Here is a 16,148-nt window from a genome sequence, read left to right as displayed (position 1 = left end):
TTTTCTTTTAAGAATCGTATTTTTTTTAAAACTCTTCAAATTTTTAATTTTCGACACTAAGACACTAATTAATCAACTAGGTACCAATTTTGGGCGTATCGAGGGTGCTAATCCTTCCTCGTGCGTAACCGGCTCCCGAACTCATTTTTCTGGATTTCGTAGACCAAAATCGTTGTTTTAATAAAATTAAATCATTTATTAAAAAAAACAACCACTTTTTTGAGGTGACCCGATCACACCTCGTCAAAAAAAGGGATTGGTGGCGACTCCCGTTTTCATTTTTTAAATCCAAGTCGACCCCGTTTTCATTCAAAAAAATGGTGTCAACAAAAACCATGAATAGTTTTTGTAAAAATATTATGTTCTTTATACTTATTCACGCAATAGCAATAATCCCATTAATAGCTTCATCAAGTTCAGAACCTGATCAAGGCCATCATGATGATAACAATATGCGCTTTCTGTGGTTCGATAAATGGCAAGTACATGTCGTCAATGATCTGAGCAACAAGAAGACACTGTTAGTTCATTGCAAGTCTAAGGATGACGATTTAGGTATTCATAACATCGTCGCTGGCACTGAGTACAATTGGAAATTTAGGCCGAGGGTCTTCGGTAATACACTTTTTTGGTGCCACTTGGCTTACGACAATCTTCATGCTGCGTTTGATGTGTATTGGGAGAATGAAGCATTGTATTATAAATGCGACTATAATGATTGCTTTTGGATAGCTAGAGATGATGGGATTTACTTAAAAGATATTCGGAATAATCGAGTTGAACATCGTCATTCTTGGAAATTGGGATGATTATAGTAGTGAAAAGGGTATTGTTTTATCTCTTATTACCTATTTTGCAATAAAATAATAATATTTATTGTGTTGGTACAAAATTTGAATTTTAATTTATATGCTTAATTTAGATTTTGTGTACTTTTTTCATTTAAAATTTGTAATAAAAATGTAAACTGAGTTAGTAATTTTCGTCTAAATTTATCATTACCAATGAAGGACTAATAAAGGAATAGGTACTCCTTTACCACCAAATGAGAAAGTATGTAGACACGCATAGCATAAAGAAGTTGTTTACGCAGTTCGATTTATGTACATTTGTAAAACTTAGCTCAACGAAAAACATTTACTCTCTTCAACAAAAACAAATAATCTTAATCTATTGCACCCCTTGACAATTCCTTACTTTTATATCTTAATATACCCATACAGTCACTCTAATTTAGTAAGGAAATAATTATGAACTCAGTAAACAAATCGATGCTAACGAGTGTATTAGAAATTTATAAAAAAACTTAAATTTTAATACAAATATTAAATCTCAAACTTTACAAAATTACATGAACTGGTGATGTGTTTTGACAGTATGTTTTTAAAAAAATTCATCTAAATAGAATAAATGTCATATTTTGAATTGTGTTTGAAAGCACTCGAATTTCAATAAGGATTATTTCACAATTATGAATTAGACTCATTTTTGTTTTAGTATTAAAGTTATTTCTTCAATTTTGATATTTAAATTATTATTTTCGTCCTCAATTTATTTTTAAAAATTTATCATAAGAACATGACACATGATATATTTATTAAATGGCAGTAAAATTTTCGATAAAATGAAATGGAAATTAAAGAAAAGGTGAAATAGAAAAAAACTTAAATAAGAAAATTAATGGGGGAGCCCATGACTTTTCTTTACTTTGACTGGTGTTGTTGTATTAGGCGGGACTATTAAATTTTTTTTTCATCAGTATTCTTATATTTTCGTGGATATTTTGAAAAAATACATATTGATATCGCTTGACACAGTTGTAGCACAATTTTTTTCCTTAAAAAGCACATGATTGAGTGATGATTGAAGGAGGGGAAAAGTGGTTGTACTATTAGTGTGTCAGGTGACATCGGTGGATATAGTTCAAAACACCGATTTTCATAAATATTTTATTCCTTAATCCTTTTTTGTAATTAATTTTTTAATAGATTTTTTTATAAAAAAGCCCTATCCCATGTACTATATTCTATTTATATGTTGAATATGTCTCTTTAATATTAGGTTAAATTCTAATTATAGTCCTTATAATTATTAATTAAGTTAGATGAAAGATAATTATACATCAATCAATGATTTTCTTAAGAAAAATATCAAAAGAAATTATTCTACTTTTCCTTTTTTTACTATTTACTTTAAATTTTACAGAATAATTTAATTTTGCGTTCATCATATCAAAAAGGGGAATAAACATCAATCAAGGATTTTCTGAAGAAAAATACCAAAAGAAATTATTTTGCTTTTCTTTTTTGTCATTTAAGTAAAATTTTACAATATAGTTTGATTTTACTTTCATCGTATGTACAAACATCAATGAAGGATTTTCCGAACAAAAATATCAAAAGAAATTATTTTATTTTTCTTTTTTGTCGTTTACTTTAAATTTTACACAACTATCTAATTTTGAGTTCATTGTGTCAAAAAATTCACCTAAAAGGGTATAAACATTTTCACACACACAAAAAAAAAAAGAAAAGAGATAAATATCAATCAAGAATTTTCAAAAAAAAAATACCAAAAGAAATTATTTTCATTTTCATTTTTTTTGTCATTTACTTTAAATTTTACACAACTATCTAATTTTGTATTTTTCATATAAAAAAATTCACCTAAAACGGGTTTAAACATTTTCACACACAAAAAAGGGTATAAACATCAATCAATGATTTTCTGAACAAAAATACCAAAAAAAATTATTTTGTTTTTCTTTTCTCATTTACTTTAAATTTTACACAATTGTCTAATTTTGCATTCATCATATCAAAAAATTAATGGGAAACATTTTCACAATATATATATCAAGGATTTTTTTAGAAGAAATTATTTTGCTTTCCCTTTTTTATCATTTATTTTAAATTTTAGAGAACAATTTTACTTTACCTTCATCATATCAAAAAAATAACTTGCATAAGGAATATTAACATAAATAAAATATTTTTTGAGAAAAAAAACCAAAACAAATTATTTTTCTTTAAAAACCTTTAATAATCTTTTTTCAACTTTCCCATATACTTCCACTATATATAACTACAACAATGAAAAAAAAAAGACGAAACATATTACAAAATAAATTAAAAGCCAAAAAAAAGAACCATGAATAATTTTTGTAAAAATTTTGCGTTCTTTATACTGATTCAAGCAATAACAATAACCCCATTAATAGTTTCATCAAGTTCAGATCCTGATCAAGGCCACCATGTTGATAACACTAGGCGCTCCCTGTTGTTCAAGACATGGCGTGTCCATGTCGTCAATTATCTGAGCAACAGAAAGACATTGTTAGTTCATTGCAAGTCTAAGGATGACGATCTAGGTATTCATAACCTTAGCGTTGGTGCTGAGTTCAGCTGGAAATTCAGGCCGAGAATCTTTGGGGAAACACTTTTTTGGTGCTACATGGCTTACGACAATCTTCATGCTACGTTTGAAGTGTTTCGAGATGACCCATACATATTTGCTAAATGCGATTATGGTGATTGCGTTTGGATAGCTAGAGATAATGGGATCTTCTTAAAAGATATTTCGAGTAACCAAGATGAAATTCGTTATGATTGGGTACAGGGACAATAATAATAGTGAAAAGGGTATTGTTTTATGACCTTCTATTACATGTTTTGCAATAAAATAATATTATTTTTTTGTGTCATCATAAAATTTGAAATTTAATTTATAGGCTTAAAATTTAGATTTTTTTTTTACTTTTTTCATTTAAAATTTGTAATAAAAACATAAACTTGGTTAGTTGTTTTGGCCTAAATTTGTCATTAACCTTTTGGTAACTTTGAGAGTAGTTAAAAAACTAACGACACCAATGAAGGAGTGGCAAAGGAATGGGTACTCCTTCACCACCAAATGAGAGAAAATGTAAACACACGGAACACAAGGAAATTGTTTACGCAATTCAATTTCTCTGCATCTATGAGCTTAGCTTAACGAAAAACATCCACTCTCTTCAACAATAACAAATGATTCTAATTTATCACACCCTTAACAATTTCTCTCACTTTTGTATCTTAATACATCCATACAATCAGTCTAATTTAGTAAGGAAATAATTATTAACTCAGTAAACATACATGATAGTAAGCTAATTTTGACAGATTAATGATGCTAACCATTATTTTATAAATTTAAAAAAAAATAAGAATACTTAATTTTTAATACAAATTTTAAATCTCAAACTTTACAAAATTACATGAATTGGTGAAGTGATTTCACCATATGTTTTCAAAAAATTTCATCTATATAGAATAAATGTATTCACATTTTTTGGATTGTGTTTGAAGGCATTCTAATTTCAATAAGGCTTAATTCACATTTATGAATTACTCATTTTTATTTTAGTACTGAATTTTTTTATTTTGTTCAACTTCGATATTTAAATTATTATTTTCGTCTTCATAGGAAAATGACATGCATAAAATTTTCGATAAAATGAGACGGAAATTATAGTTAAATTATCAAAGTGAAATGGAAAAAACAAACTGAAATAAGAAAATAAATAGGAGAGCCCTTGACTTTTTCTTTTTTTTACTTTGACTGGTGATGTATAATACATTAGCGACACAGTTAAAAAAATTAATTTTTCATTAATATCTTTGTATTTTCATGGGTATTTTAAAATATATATATATATATTGTTATCACTTGATACAGATAGACTTCAAAAAAATTATTTATTTTTTCTTAAAAAGCACATGATTGAGTGATGATTAAAGAAAAAAAAAGGATGGTACTACTAGTGTGTTATGTAGTGTTCAAAACAATCAATTTTCATAAATATTTTTTTCCTAACTCATTTTTTTAATTAATTATTTTTTAATATTATTTAAAAAACCCATCCCATGTACAATATTCTATGTATAAGTTGAATTTGTCTCTTTAATAATAGGTTAAATTTTAATTATAGTCCTTTTAATTATCAATTAAGTTAGATGAAAGATAATTATACATCAAATCAAGTTTTTTTTCAAATTTTATATTTGGATTTCATAACTCTTTCTCCTCTATTGAAATGCAAGTCCTGCACAATTTATATTGGGAAGTGAAATTGGAAAATAATTTTACATCAAATTATTATTATCTTTTCAAATTGTATATTTGAATTTTCATGATTCTTATTCTCCTCTCCTTTATAATTTATAAAAGTTTAAACTAATAATGGTAAAATTATACTTTGATCCCTCAAAATAATAAAAATTTAATTAAATTCTTTAATAATTATAAAGATACAGACTATTAAAATAATACAATTACACTTTTTCTATCTAAAAATATATAATTTAATTTCGACCTAAAAAATTTTCTAATTTCACCCCGATGAAAATAATAAATGAAGTTCATCTTTTCAAATTATATTCATTGGATTTCACTACTCTTTCTCCTTAATTGAAAGTGGGCTGATTTAGAACCCAATAAAATGAATAAAAAAGACAAAAACAAATTATGATGGTAATATAAATTTAAAGGAAATTATTTCGTGCATTAATTTGGAGTTGACAAATATTTTATATGATTACAATAAAATATTAAAAAAAATAAATATTTTAAAAAAATAGACACATGTTAATTATTTAAAATTACTTATATAATAAAACCTCAATTGAAACAATAAAAAAAATTTAACTATTAAAAACATTTTTTTGGTCAAATCCATCTGAATCAAATTGTTATAAATGTAAATCAACAAATGATATCCCTTTTGCCATATTCTCAAATTGAAATCAAATAATCACCTAAAAGGGTATAAGCATTAATCAAGGTTTTCCTAGGAAAAATACCAAAAAAAATTCATCTAAAAAGGCATAAACATCAATCAAAGATTTTCTAAACAAAAATAGCAAAAGAGATTATTTAGTTTTCCTTTTTTGTCATTTACTTTAAATTTTACACAACAATCTAATTTTGTATTCATCATATATATATATATATATAAAAGTATAATGTTAAATTTAGCTTTTAATGTTTACACGCTCTCAACTTTTTAAAAAAAGTCAAATTTAATTATCAACTTTTTTAAAAAAAATCAAAATGATATTTTTTTTAACAAGAAGACTAACTAAAATGTTAAATTTTTAAACATGACAGCCTGTATAACAATTCATGTGTACTCCATGCTGTTTTTTTTTTAATTTTTATATTTTGATTTATTTTATTTTTTCATAAATTTTTAAAATATTTATTGACATGACATATAAGACAAATGATGTTATGTTAGCATGATGTGCACATGGACTACCATGTGAATTGTCATGCCAAGAGCATTAAAAATTAATATTTTAATTATCATTTGTATTTATAAAAATAAATTTGACTCTTTTTAGAAAAGTTAAAGATCAAATTTAACTAAGAAAAGAAATTAAATTGACAAAAAAGGTAAATATTAGACCAAAAAATACCAAAAGAAAAAAAATTTATTTAAAAACCTTTAACAATCTTTTTTGAACTTCCCCATATACTTCCACTATATATAACTACAACAATGGGAAAAAAAAGACAAAACATATTACAAAACAAATCAAAAGTAAAAAAAAAAATCATGAATAGTTTTTGTAAAAATATTACATTCTTTATATTTGTTCAAGCAATAACAATAACCCCATTAATAGCTTCATCAAGTTCAGAACATGATCAAGGCCACCATGATGATAACAGTAGGCTCTCTCTGTGGTACAAGAGATGGCATATCCATGCCGTCAATGATTTGAGCAACAACAAGATATTATTAGTTCATTGCAAGTCTAAGGATGATGATTTGGGTATTCATAACCTTATCGTTGGCACTGAGTTCAATTGGAAATTTAGGCCAAGGATTTTCGGGGGAACACTTTTTTGGTGCTACATGGCTTACGACAATTTTCATGCTGCGTTCAAAGTGTTTTGGGAGGATCCATCCTTGTATGCTAAATGCGACTATGGTGATTGCTATTGGATAGCTAGAGATGATGGAATCTACTTAAAAAATATTCCAGGTAAATGAGATGAATATCATCATGATTGAGAACTAGGACGATTATAATAACGAAAAGAGTATTGTTTTATGTTCTTCTATTACCTGTTTTGCAATAAAAAAAACATAATAAAAAGGATTGAATTAGAATATATATATTTTTAAAGACAACATAAGAACATTTAATTTTTATATTAAAAATTAAATCTCAAACCTTGCAAAATTACAGGGACTGGTGACGTGTTTTGACCATACGCTTTCAGAAATTTCCATCTACATAGAATAAATGTAATCACATTTTTTGAATTGTGCTTGAGGGCATTCTGATTTCATTAAGGCTTAATTCACATTTGTGAATTACTCATTTTTATTTTAGTACTGAATTTTTTTGGTTCAACTTTGATATTTAAATTATTATTGATGTCCCCAATTTACTTTGAAAGACTTCTCATAACAACATCACACCTAGTATATTTATTAATGTGGGTAAAATTTTCGATAAAATGAGACGGAAATTATAATTAAAGTATCAAAGTGAAAAAAAAATAAAATAAGAAAATAAATGGGAAACCCATGACCCTTTTGTTTTTCTTTTATTTTGTACGGTGTCGCTTAATACATTGACGGTATCATTAATTTTTTTCACCAATATTCTTATATTTTTACGGATATCTTAAAAATACATATCGATTTCGCTTGACATAGTTGTAGCACCAATTTTTTTTCTAAAAAAGCATATGGTTGGGGGATGATTGAAGGAGGGAAAAGCGTAGTACCACTAGTATATCAAGTGGCGTCAGCAAGTGCTATTCAAAATAATCAATTTTCATAAATATTTTTTCCTAACGATTTTTGTAATTAATTTTATTTTTAATATTATTTTTATAAAAAAATTCCCATCCCATGTAGTATATTATATGCATAGGTTAAATTCTAATCATAATCCTTATAGTTATCAATTAAGTTAGATGAAAGATAATTTATACATCAAATCAATGTTAATTTTTTCAAATTTTATTTTTGGATTTCACAACTCTTTCTCCTCTATTGAAATGCAAGTCCTGCACAATTTATATTGGAAGTGAAATTGGAAAATAATTTTACATCAAATTAACATTATCTTTTCAAATTGTATATCTGAATTTTCATGATTCTTATTCTCCATAATTAAAAATGGAAAATTTTCCGTTTTAGATTTTTTATAAATTATAAAATTTTAAATTAATAATAATAAAATTATACTTTAATTCCTTAAAAATAATAAACATTTGATTTAATTCTTTAACAATTATAAAGATATAAACTATTAAAATGATGAAATTACATTTTTATTATCTAAAATTATACTATTTAATTAAGACCCCCAAAATAATTTTTGAAATTCGCCCCTAATGAAATTAATATATATCATTTGCATCTCAATATTAATCAAATGACCATTAACAAAAATGGAAGGAGTTAAAATATTTACAGTGAGTTTTTAGAGAGAAGTTTAAATTTTAGAAACATATTTAATGTTAATTGAAAATTAAATGGTTGGTGTTTTATTAATAATATTTAAAAGTCAATTAAGTATATATATATATATATAAATTAAAAATAAAAGACACTTTTTAATATATAGATTTATTCGATTCTTTTTAATTTTAAAATAAAAAATAATTAGTTTGAAATATTTTATAATATAAAAATAAATAATTTATATATATATAAATTTTTGAAAATGACTTTAAAAAATTATATAAAATAATTAAAAATAAATGATACTACTAAATAACTAAATTTTAAAAAAATCATTTGAACTATCAACAAATGATATATGATTCTTTGCAATCTATGCCTTCAATGTAAATCAATTAATCACCTAAAAAGGATATATCCAAATGCAAAAAAAAAAAAAAAAACCCATTAACTGTATCCATTTTGTTTTCTTTTTTTGGTATTCACTTAAATTTTATAAAACATTTTTATTTGCATTCATCATCACCAACAAAATACTAAGAATTAAATTATTTGATATTAACCCCGTGTGATGGTCCGATAGTCAGAGTGTTCACCATCCTAGATATAATCTGGGTCTAAATCTTGTCAGTTGTATTTGTTGTTCGAGCTTTGTCCTATTATTGTAATTCACCAAAAATAATACCAAAAACCCAATTCTTTTACGAAGCAACAAATACTATTTTGAGGGTATTTTATGTCCTTTTTTATATTTTGATAAATTTAGAAAAAAAATATAGATTTGAACCTTAAGACATCATAATTTTTAAGTTCTCAACTTTACCATTTCAATCAAAATCATATATAATTTTTTTTATAAATTCGTTATGTTAGAGCTGTGTGATCTAAATCCCATTACTTGTTAAAGAAATAAAATACAATAACAAAATAAAGGAACTGTGTGGGCAAAAGGCCAAAGGCAAAATAAGGGGACCATGACGCACAAGTAGAATCTATATAAAACTACACTTCTTCGATCTAATATTGATTAGAATAGGGTTTTTCAACAAATGTAGTCATTCAGTTTTCAACATTAGTGAATTTCTTCTTATCTGCCGTGATTTTTTCCCGAAAGAGTTTCCATGTAAAATCTGTGTGTTTTATTTTTCTTTTCTTATTGTTTAGCGATCGTTCTATTGCCGTTATCGACATCTATTATAACACGTTAGATAAATATTTTTCACCCAAAACGTTATGATTATCTCTTACTTTTTGATTTAAACCAAAATTGCATTTAATTTTTATATCAGTTTTATTTCATAAAATTACATAAATTTATGCATTAATATTGTGGATCCTTAGTAATTTAATCTAATTAATATATTTCCTTGTAGACATTTAACCTGTTTCCACTTTCAGATATACTTTCACTATATATATCTATAAAAATAAAAAGACAAACACATTACAAAACAAATAAAAAAAAACATGAGTTTTTTTTATAAGAATTTTATGTTCTTCTTACTTGTTCTTACAACAGCAGTAACTCCATTAATAGTTTCATCAAGTTATGAACGTGGTGAAAGCCATAATATCAATAGTGGTGAGTTGTACAAGACATGGCATGTCAATGTCACCAATGGGATGAGCAACAACAAAATATTGTTCCTTCATTGTAAGTCTGCGGACAACGATTTAGGTATTCGCAATCTCCTTGTTAGTGGTTATTTCACGTGGAAGTTTAAGCCAAGAATTTTCGGAAAAACACTTTTTTGGTGTTACATGGCGTCTGATAACGGTCACGCCGCATTTGATGTGTATTGGGAGGATGAGAACTTTTTTTATAGGTGTAATTGGAAATTTTGTCATTGGATTGCTAAAGATGATGGGATTTACTTGGAAAATATTCCGGAAGAATATGATGAATTTCGTCATAAATGGGAACCGGGACGATTATAATAATGAAATGGGATTGTAATTTGTGTTTGCAATAAAAACAATGTAATAAGTATCCTACCAATGGGCATATTGAACAATTTTGTTTCTAATGAAGTTTGGAATTTATTTTTTTATATTTTAAAAATAGAAATTAAATGTTATTGCTTTTCAATTTAAAAAATTTATTTTAATCATCAATATTTTTCGTAATTTTTGTCAAAATATACCATCAATGTATCGATGTAATCATGTTATCTTCAAAATTTAAATTATTAAATACTTAAAATATCTAATATAATAAATTTTTACATAAAATACTAAACTATATTTATATATTATATATTTTTCCTTCTCTATTTTTATTTACTTTTTACCTTTTATGTTTCTCTTTTTCTTTTTTTTTATGAGTTAATTTTAAATGCTTTTAAAATTTTTATTATAAGAATTTTTTTAATTTAATTTCAATTTATGGTGGTTTTAATTTGATTTGGAAGTTATAATTTCTTTTCCAATGTAAGTTTTTTTTTTGGTCAAGATGGCATGTTTGCTTTTATTTTGATAATTGCAAAATTGAGCACTTTAATTTTAAATTAATTTTCAAGACTTCACATTTTCACTTGAATTGTAAGGGTAAAATTTAGTTTGATTTTATTAAATGCTTTATGCATTATCAATTTGTAGTTACATTTTTTCACTCTTAATTGCATTTATCTTTTGATTACACATTTTAATGATCGGTATAATGGATCAATACCCATCGATAAGTAGAAGATTATACCTTAGATCTAAGTGGATTTAACGATTAGTGTCGGATATCATAAAATGAAGTTGTTTGGATTTTGGTTTACAGGTCCATGAAGAGATGGATAAGGAGAGCTCTCGATTGGCGCAACTAGTACAAATGGAGAAGGCCATACAACAATAATTTTAATATCCTTTGTAAAAATTTTAAATAGTATAATAACTATTTTGTAACTTTTTAAAATTAAGTGATCAAAATATAAACTTACTAATACTGTAACATCATTTGTGTTTACCCTTGAGTATAAGACTATCCTAATTAAATGGCCCAATTTGAGCCGGGCTTGGCCCAATAATTTAGACCAATTTCATGATCTAATTTATTCAAAGCCCATTTTTCCATTTTCAACACCAACAGATAAAGAATTAGTAATAAATTAAAACACTTTCCCTGTTTCTGAAGAAAACACCATAATTTTGAAAATCCTCAAAAATCTTGTTCAAAAAGAAACCCTAAATCATGGGTCAGGGAACACCGGGTGGTCTGAACCGACAAGGCTTTCCAGGGGATCGGAAACAGGATGGTGCCGATAAGAAGGAGAAGAAATTTGAGCCGGCGGCACCACCGGCTAGGGTGGGCCGTAAGCAACGAAAACAAAAAGGACCGGAAGCGGCGGCCCGGCTTCCTACTGTGACGCCGCATACTAAGTGTAAGCTCCGGCTGTTGAAGCTGGAGCGGGTCAAGGACTATTTACTAATGGAAGAAGAATTCGTTGCTAATCAGGAACGGCTCAAGCCGCAGGAAGAGAAAGCCGAGGAAGATCGATCTAAAGTCGATGATTTGAGAGGGTCGCCAATGAGTGTGGGTAATTTGGAGGAGTTGATCGATGAGAATCATGCTATTGTTTCGTCGTCGGTTGGGCCGGAGTATTACGTTGGGATTTTATCGTTTGTGGATAAGGATCAGTTGGAGCCTGGATGCGCTATTTTGATGCACAACAAGGTAAATTAATTTCTTAAGCTTTCTGGGTTTTTTTTTTAAAGATGATATTGTTTAAAGGTAAACGATTGAAAGTATTCCAGCTGAAAGGAACTGAATTATTGTGCTAAAATATTTTAATTTGTAATTTAGATTCAGTGCTGGATAGATATGTGGTTTTATATCTGCAGCTGCAAGCTGATAGAACTGCTGCAATTTAGAATTCTTGTGAAATTGATAACAGGGTTTTAATTATGTGTTGTTACTTTGATTAAAACGGTGAGTTTTTTTTAAAAAAAAAAAACTTTTGATCACTTGTTTAATTCAAAAATGAGTTAAACGAGTTCAAGAAGGGATATTTGGCTCATCAAATTAGCTATCATAGTTGGTGATATATTTGTCAATTGGGCATTCAAGTTCATTTTGGATCCGATCAGTCTTGATTAAGTCCATTTGAGTTTTGAAAATTTCAGGTCATTTATAGTTTAGGTCAATATTTTGGGTTTGAGGCTAGGATTTTTTTGGTTTGGCCATCTCGGGTTTCGAATCATTTCAGGTTCTGGTCAGTTTAGGTTTTGGTCATTTTGGATTACCTCTTTGGGTTATTTTGGGTTTGTGTTTTTTCAGGTTCAGGTTATTTTGGGTGTGGGTTGTTGACTTTTAATGGTCAAAATGAGTTGGTTCAGGTTTGTGTTCATGTTGATCAGATTGGTTTACGGGTTCGGGTTAGAATTGACAGGACTAGTTGGTGATATTCGTGTGGTGTTATTATTCTATGTCACATGGTACCCTTGCTGGTCCGAAATACTAGTATAAATTTCCATTTATTTGATGGTTTTGCATCTTTCTTTCTTCATCTCTTGCAATTTACTTTTCAGTGGGAAATTTATGCTTGGTTATTGTATGTTTTTAGGTTCTTTCTGTTGTTGGCCTTCTGCAAGATGAAGTTGATCCCATGGTATCAGTTATGAAGGTTGAAAAGGCTCCATTGGAATCTTATGCCGATATAGGAGGTTTGGATGCTCAAATACAGGAGATTAAAGAGGCAGTTGAGCTCCCTCTGACTCATCCTGAACTGTATGAAGACATCGGTATCAAACCTCCAAAAGGAGTTATCTTGTATGGAGAACCTGGCACTGGCAAGACCTTGCTTGCAAAGGTATTCGTTCATATATTTCCATACCCCTCTGTTTCATGTTAATCTCTTCTCTGATTAAGAGACAAAATGTCACATCTCAGTTCTAGTCATAAGTGCAAGGCATGGACATGATAAGCTTCCAAAAGTCAGATTTGAGGGACAGCATAGACACATGTGAACTTGAAATATATGTTACTTATTTGTCTTGGTCATATGCGCATGTTAATAGTTTATGCTATTGCCATACTTTTCTGGATTGTTTGTTGTATAAAGTCAGAGCTGATTTTATTATGTCATTTATGTTCTTTCAGGCGGTGGCTAATTCTACATCAGCAACTTTCTTACGTGTTGTTGGCAGTGAATTGATTCAGAAGTACTTGGGAGATGGTCCCAAGTTAGTTAGGGAACTCTTCAGAGTTGCTGATGACCTTTCCCCTTCAATCGTCTTCATTGATGAAATTGATGCAGTTGGTACTAAGAGGTAAGGCAGTGAAACAATCATGCCTTGATGGAAATAGACTAGGAATTTTTCTCATCAATCTGCTATACAGGTATGATGCCCATTCTGGTGGTGAACGTGAAATTCAGAGGACCATGTTGGAGTTGCTGAACCAATTGGATGGCTTTGATTCGAGAGGAGACGTCAAAGTGATTCTTGCAACAAACCGAATTGAAAGTCTTGATCCAGCTTTGCTTCGTCCTGGCCGTATTGATAGGAAAATTGAGTTCCCCCTTCCTGACATCAAAACAAGGAGGCGCATTTTTCAGGTATGGATATGATCTCTATATTAGATATGTTTCATCGTTCATGAAGTTTTCATCTTTAAAGCTTTGCTTTATTATTCTAATTCCATTTTCAAATCTTTGACTACAGATACACACATCAAGGATGACATTGGCTGATGATGTGAACTTGGAAGAATTTGTGATGACAAAAGATGAGTTCTCTGGAGCTGATATAAAGGCAATATGTACTGAGGCTGGTTTGCTTGCTTTAAGAGAGCGACGCATGAAGGTGAGACTCATATAAATTACTAATAAACAAAGTCTTTGCTCTGTTTTTCTTATAATATATTTAGGTATCTTTTCTAACATATAAGGTTAATAGTACAAAATTACACCCTGAATCTATAGGTAATAGAACTGAGACGAGATTTATAAATTTACCAACATATATATATATTCAATACTACAACATTGCATTCTGGATATGCACGTATTAGATTCGAAGCAGGTTCATAGCAATTAGAATCAATCCTTTGCAATTTGCTATATGCACTACATACATGTAGATGCTGAAAGCTATACCTCCTTTGGTCTAGAATAGAACTGTTCTAGCATTTTTTTTATTTCTAGTTACAATTGATTTAACTTGAAAGAAAAAACTGAAAACTAAAGTGTCAAAATGTTTTTCATTGCAAGATACAAAGATCTCTAAGAGACTGCATTGATCCCCCTTCTGTCTGCAAGTACAATGCTTCACTTGCTTTAGTTTTAGGCTTATTTTAGATTTTGGGCAAATACAGTGCTACTAGTGCCATTTTTTGGCTGCTGTATTTGTGTTCATAGTGCCGTAATTTGCAAAAGTAGTAAAGGGAACTTCCATATATCCTCATTTTCTGTAAAACACTAAAACTAGTCATTGATATATATAACTGGTACTATGACTGCACTCAACATCTTACGGGTATTCCTGGTTTGGCCTGACTTTCGGTCAGGCAGTCATGCCTCTCTCTACGATATGTATGGCTAAGGCCTTAAGTTCCTATGTACTCGGATCTTTATGGCTCCATTTATTTGATTATAAAGCTTTATATATCATATGAGTTTGCTGATCGAGATTTTGTCAGTATAAGTACCATGGAGGTCCTTGTACTAGGTGTCAGATTATATTTTGGCCTTTCTACTTAAAAATGAGCATATTTGTCCCTATATATTAGATCAAAGAGTAAATTGGTCCTTTTGTTAAATTTTTTATCAATTTTTATTGTTAAAAATTGGTCCATATACTTTAGCATAAGGTACACATGGCATGCCATGTGTCATTGTTTAGTATTCAATCAATCATGTTAATTTTTAACAATAGAAATGAATGAATTTTTCAACAGAAAGGACCGGTTTGTACTTTGATTTAATGTAGAAGATTAATTTATTATTTTTTAGTAGAAAGGGTAAATTGTGCCTTCATGGCATTTTTACCAACTTTTACCTAAATCTATCTTATATATTAATGTAAGTTCTTGGTCCAAGTGTCTGATTTTAAAAAATTCGATGTTTCAGGTGACACATGCAGACTTTAAGAAGGCCAAGGAAAAGGTGATGTTTAAGAAGAAAGAAGGGGTTCCAGAAGGACTTTATATGTAGAAAAACCTTTTAAGTTCTCAATTAAGCTTTCCTTGGTTCTATTGTAATTCTGGATTCAAGTTGTTCCCAAATTTGTCTTCTGTATTTCATGGCAAGCTCATACAGTCTAGTAGCAATATGAAGCATAAAAAAATTGATAAATCCTTTTTATGGCATTTACAATAACACTTGTTTTAGTAATTTGCTTGAAGCCTTGAGAGTGGGGACTTTTTATTTCGGTTCATTGCAAATTTAGAACTTTAATTTATTTCATCTAAAATTGTCGATTTATCATATTCATAAAATAATATTTCCTTGTATAAAAACAGATGTTTACCCTTTCAATGTTGATAATATTTCTATTTCTATTTTTATACTGTTGTTCGTAAGTTTAATTTAGTCACACTATTGACCTTAAAAGTGATGATGCCAGTTTTAATGAATTTATTAATGCTGTTAACACTATTATCAATTAATAATTGATATTTGATGCAGTATCATTTTATGTACCGTAAATAAAATATATTAAGTTTCAATTTTTTTAATTAAATTAAACTTATTTT

At 28.3% G+C, this 16,148-nt stretch overlaps 2 protein-coding genes across 2 annotated transcripts; both read left to right on the top strand.

Annotated features, from left to right (window-relative positions):
* The first annotated feature begins 317 nt into the window (after window positions 1–317).
* On the top strand, window positions 318–809 carry LOC121205088 (S-protein homolog 1). Its single transcript, XM_041076015.1, has one exon. It carries the CDS (start codon window positions 318–320, stop codon window positions 807–809), a length of 492 nt encoding a protein of 163 aa, XP_040931949.1.
* Window positions 810–11,507: 10,698 nt separating this feature from the next.
* Window positions 11,508–15,796, top strand: LOC107942549 (26S proteasome regulatory subunit 4 homolog A). Its single transcript, XM_016876243.2, has 6 exons — window positions 11,508–12,128; window positions 13,018–13,263; window positions 13,554–13,723; window positions 13,794–14,010; window positions 14,117–14,257; window positions 15,523–15,796. The coding sequence occupies exons 1-6, from the start codon at window positions 11,646–11,648 to the stop codon at window positions 15,604–15,606; spliced, it is 1,341 nt and encodes a 446-aa protein (XP_016731732.1). The 5' UTR covers window positions 11,508–11,645; the 3' UTR covers window positions 15,607–15,796.
* The last annotated feature ends 352 nt before the right edge of the window (window positions 15,797–16,148 follow it).

This window comes from Gossypium hirsutum, chromosome A08 (assembly GCF_007990345.1).
Source record: "Gossypium hirsutum isolate 1008001.06 chromosome A08, Gossypium_hirsutum_v2.1, whole genome shotgun sequence".
In the NCBI taxonomy this organism is placed as follows: domain Eukaryota; kingdom Viridiplantae; phylum Streptophyta; class Magnoliopsida; order Malvales; family Malvaceae; genus Gossypium; species Gossypium hirsutum.
Note: the sequence above shows the minus strand (reverse complement) of the source record. Positions and strands in the feature narration are given on the sequence as shown.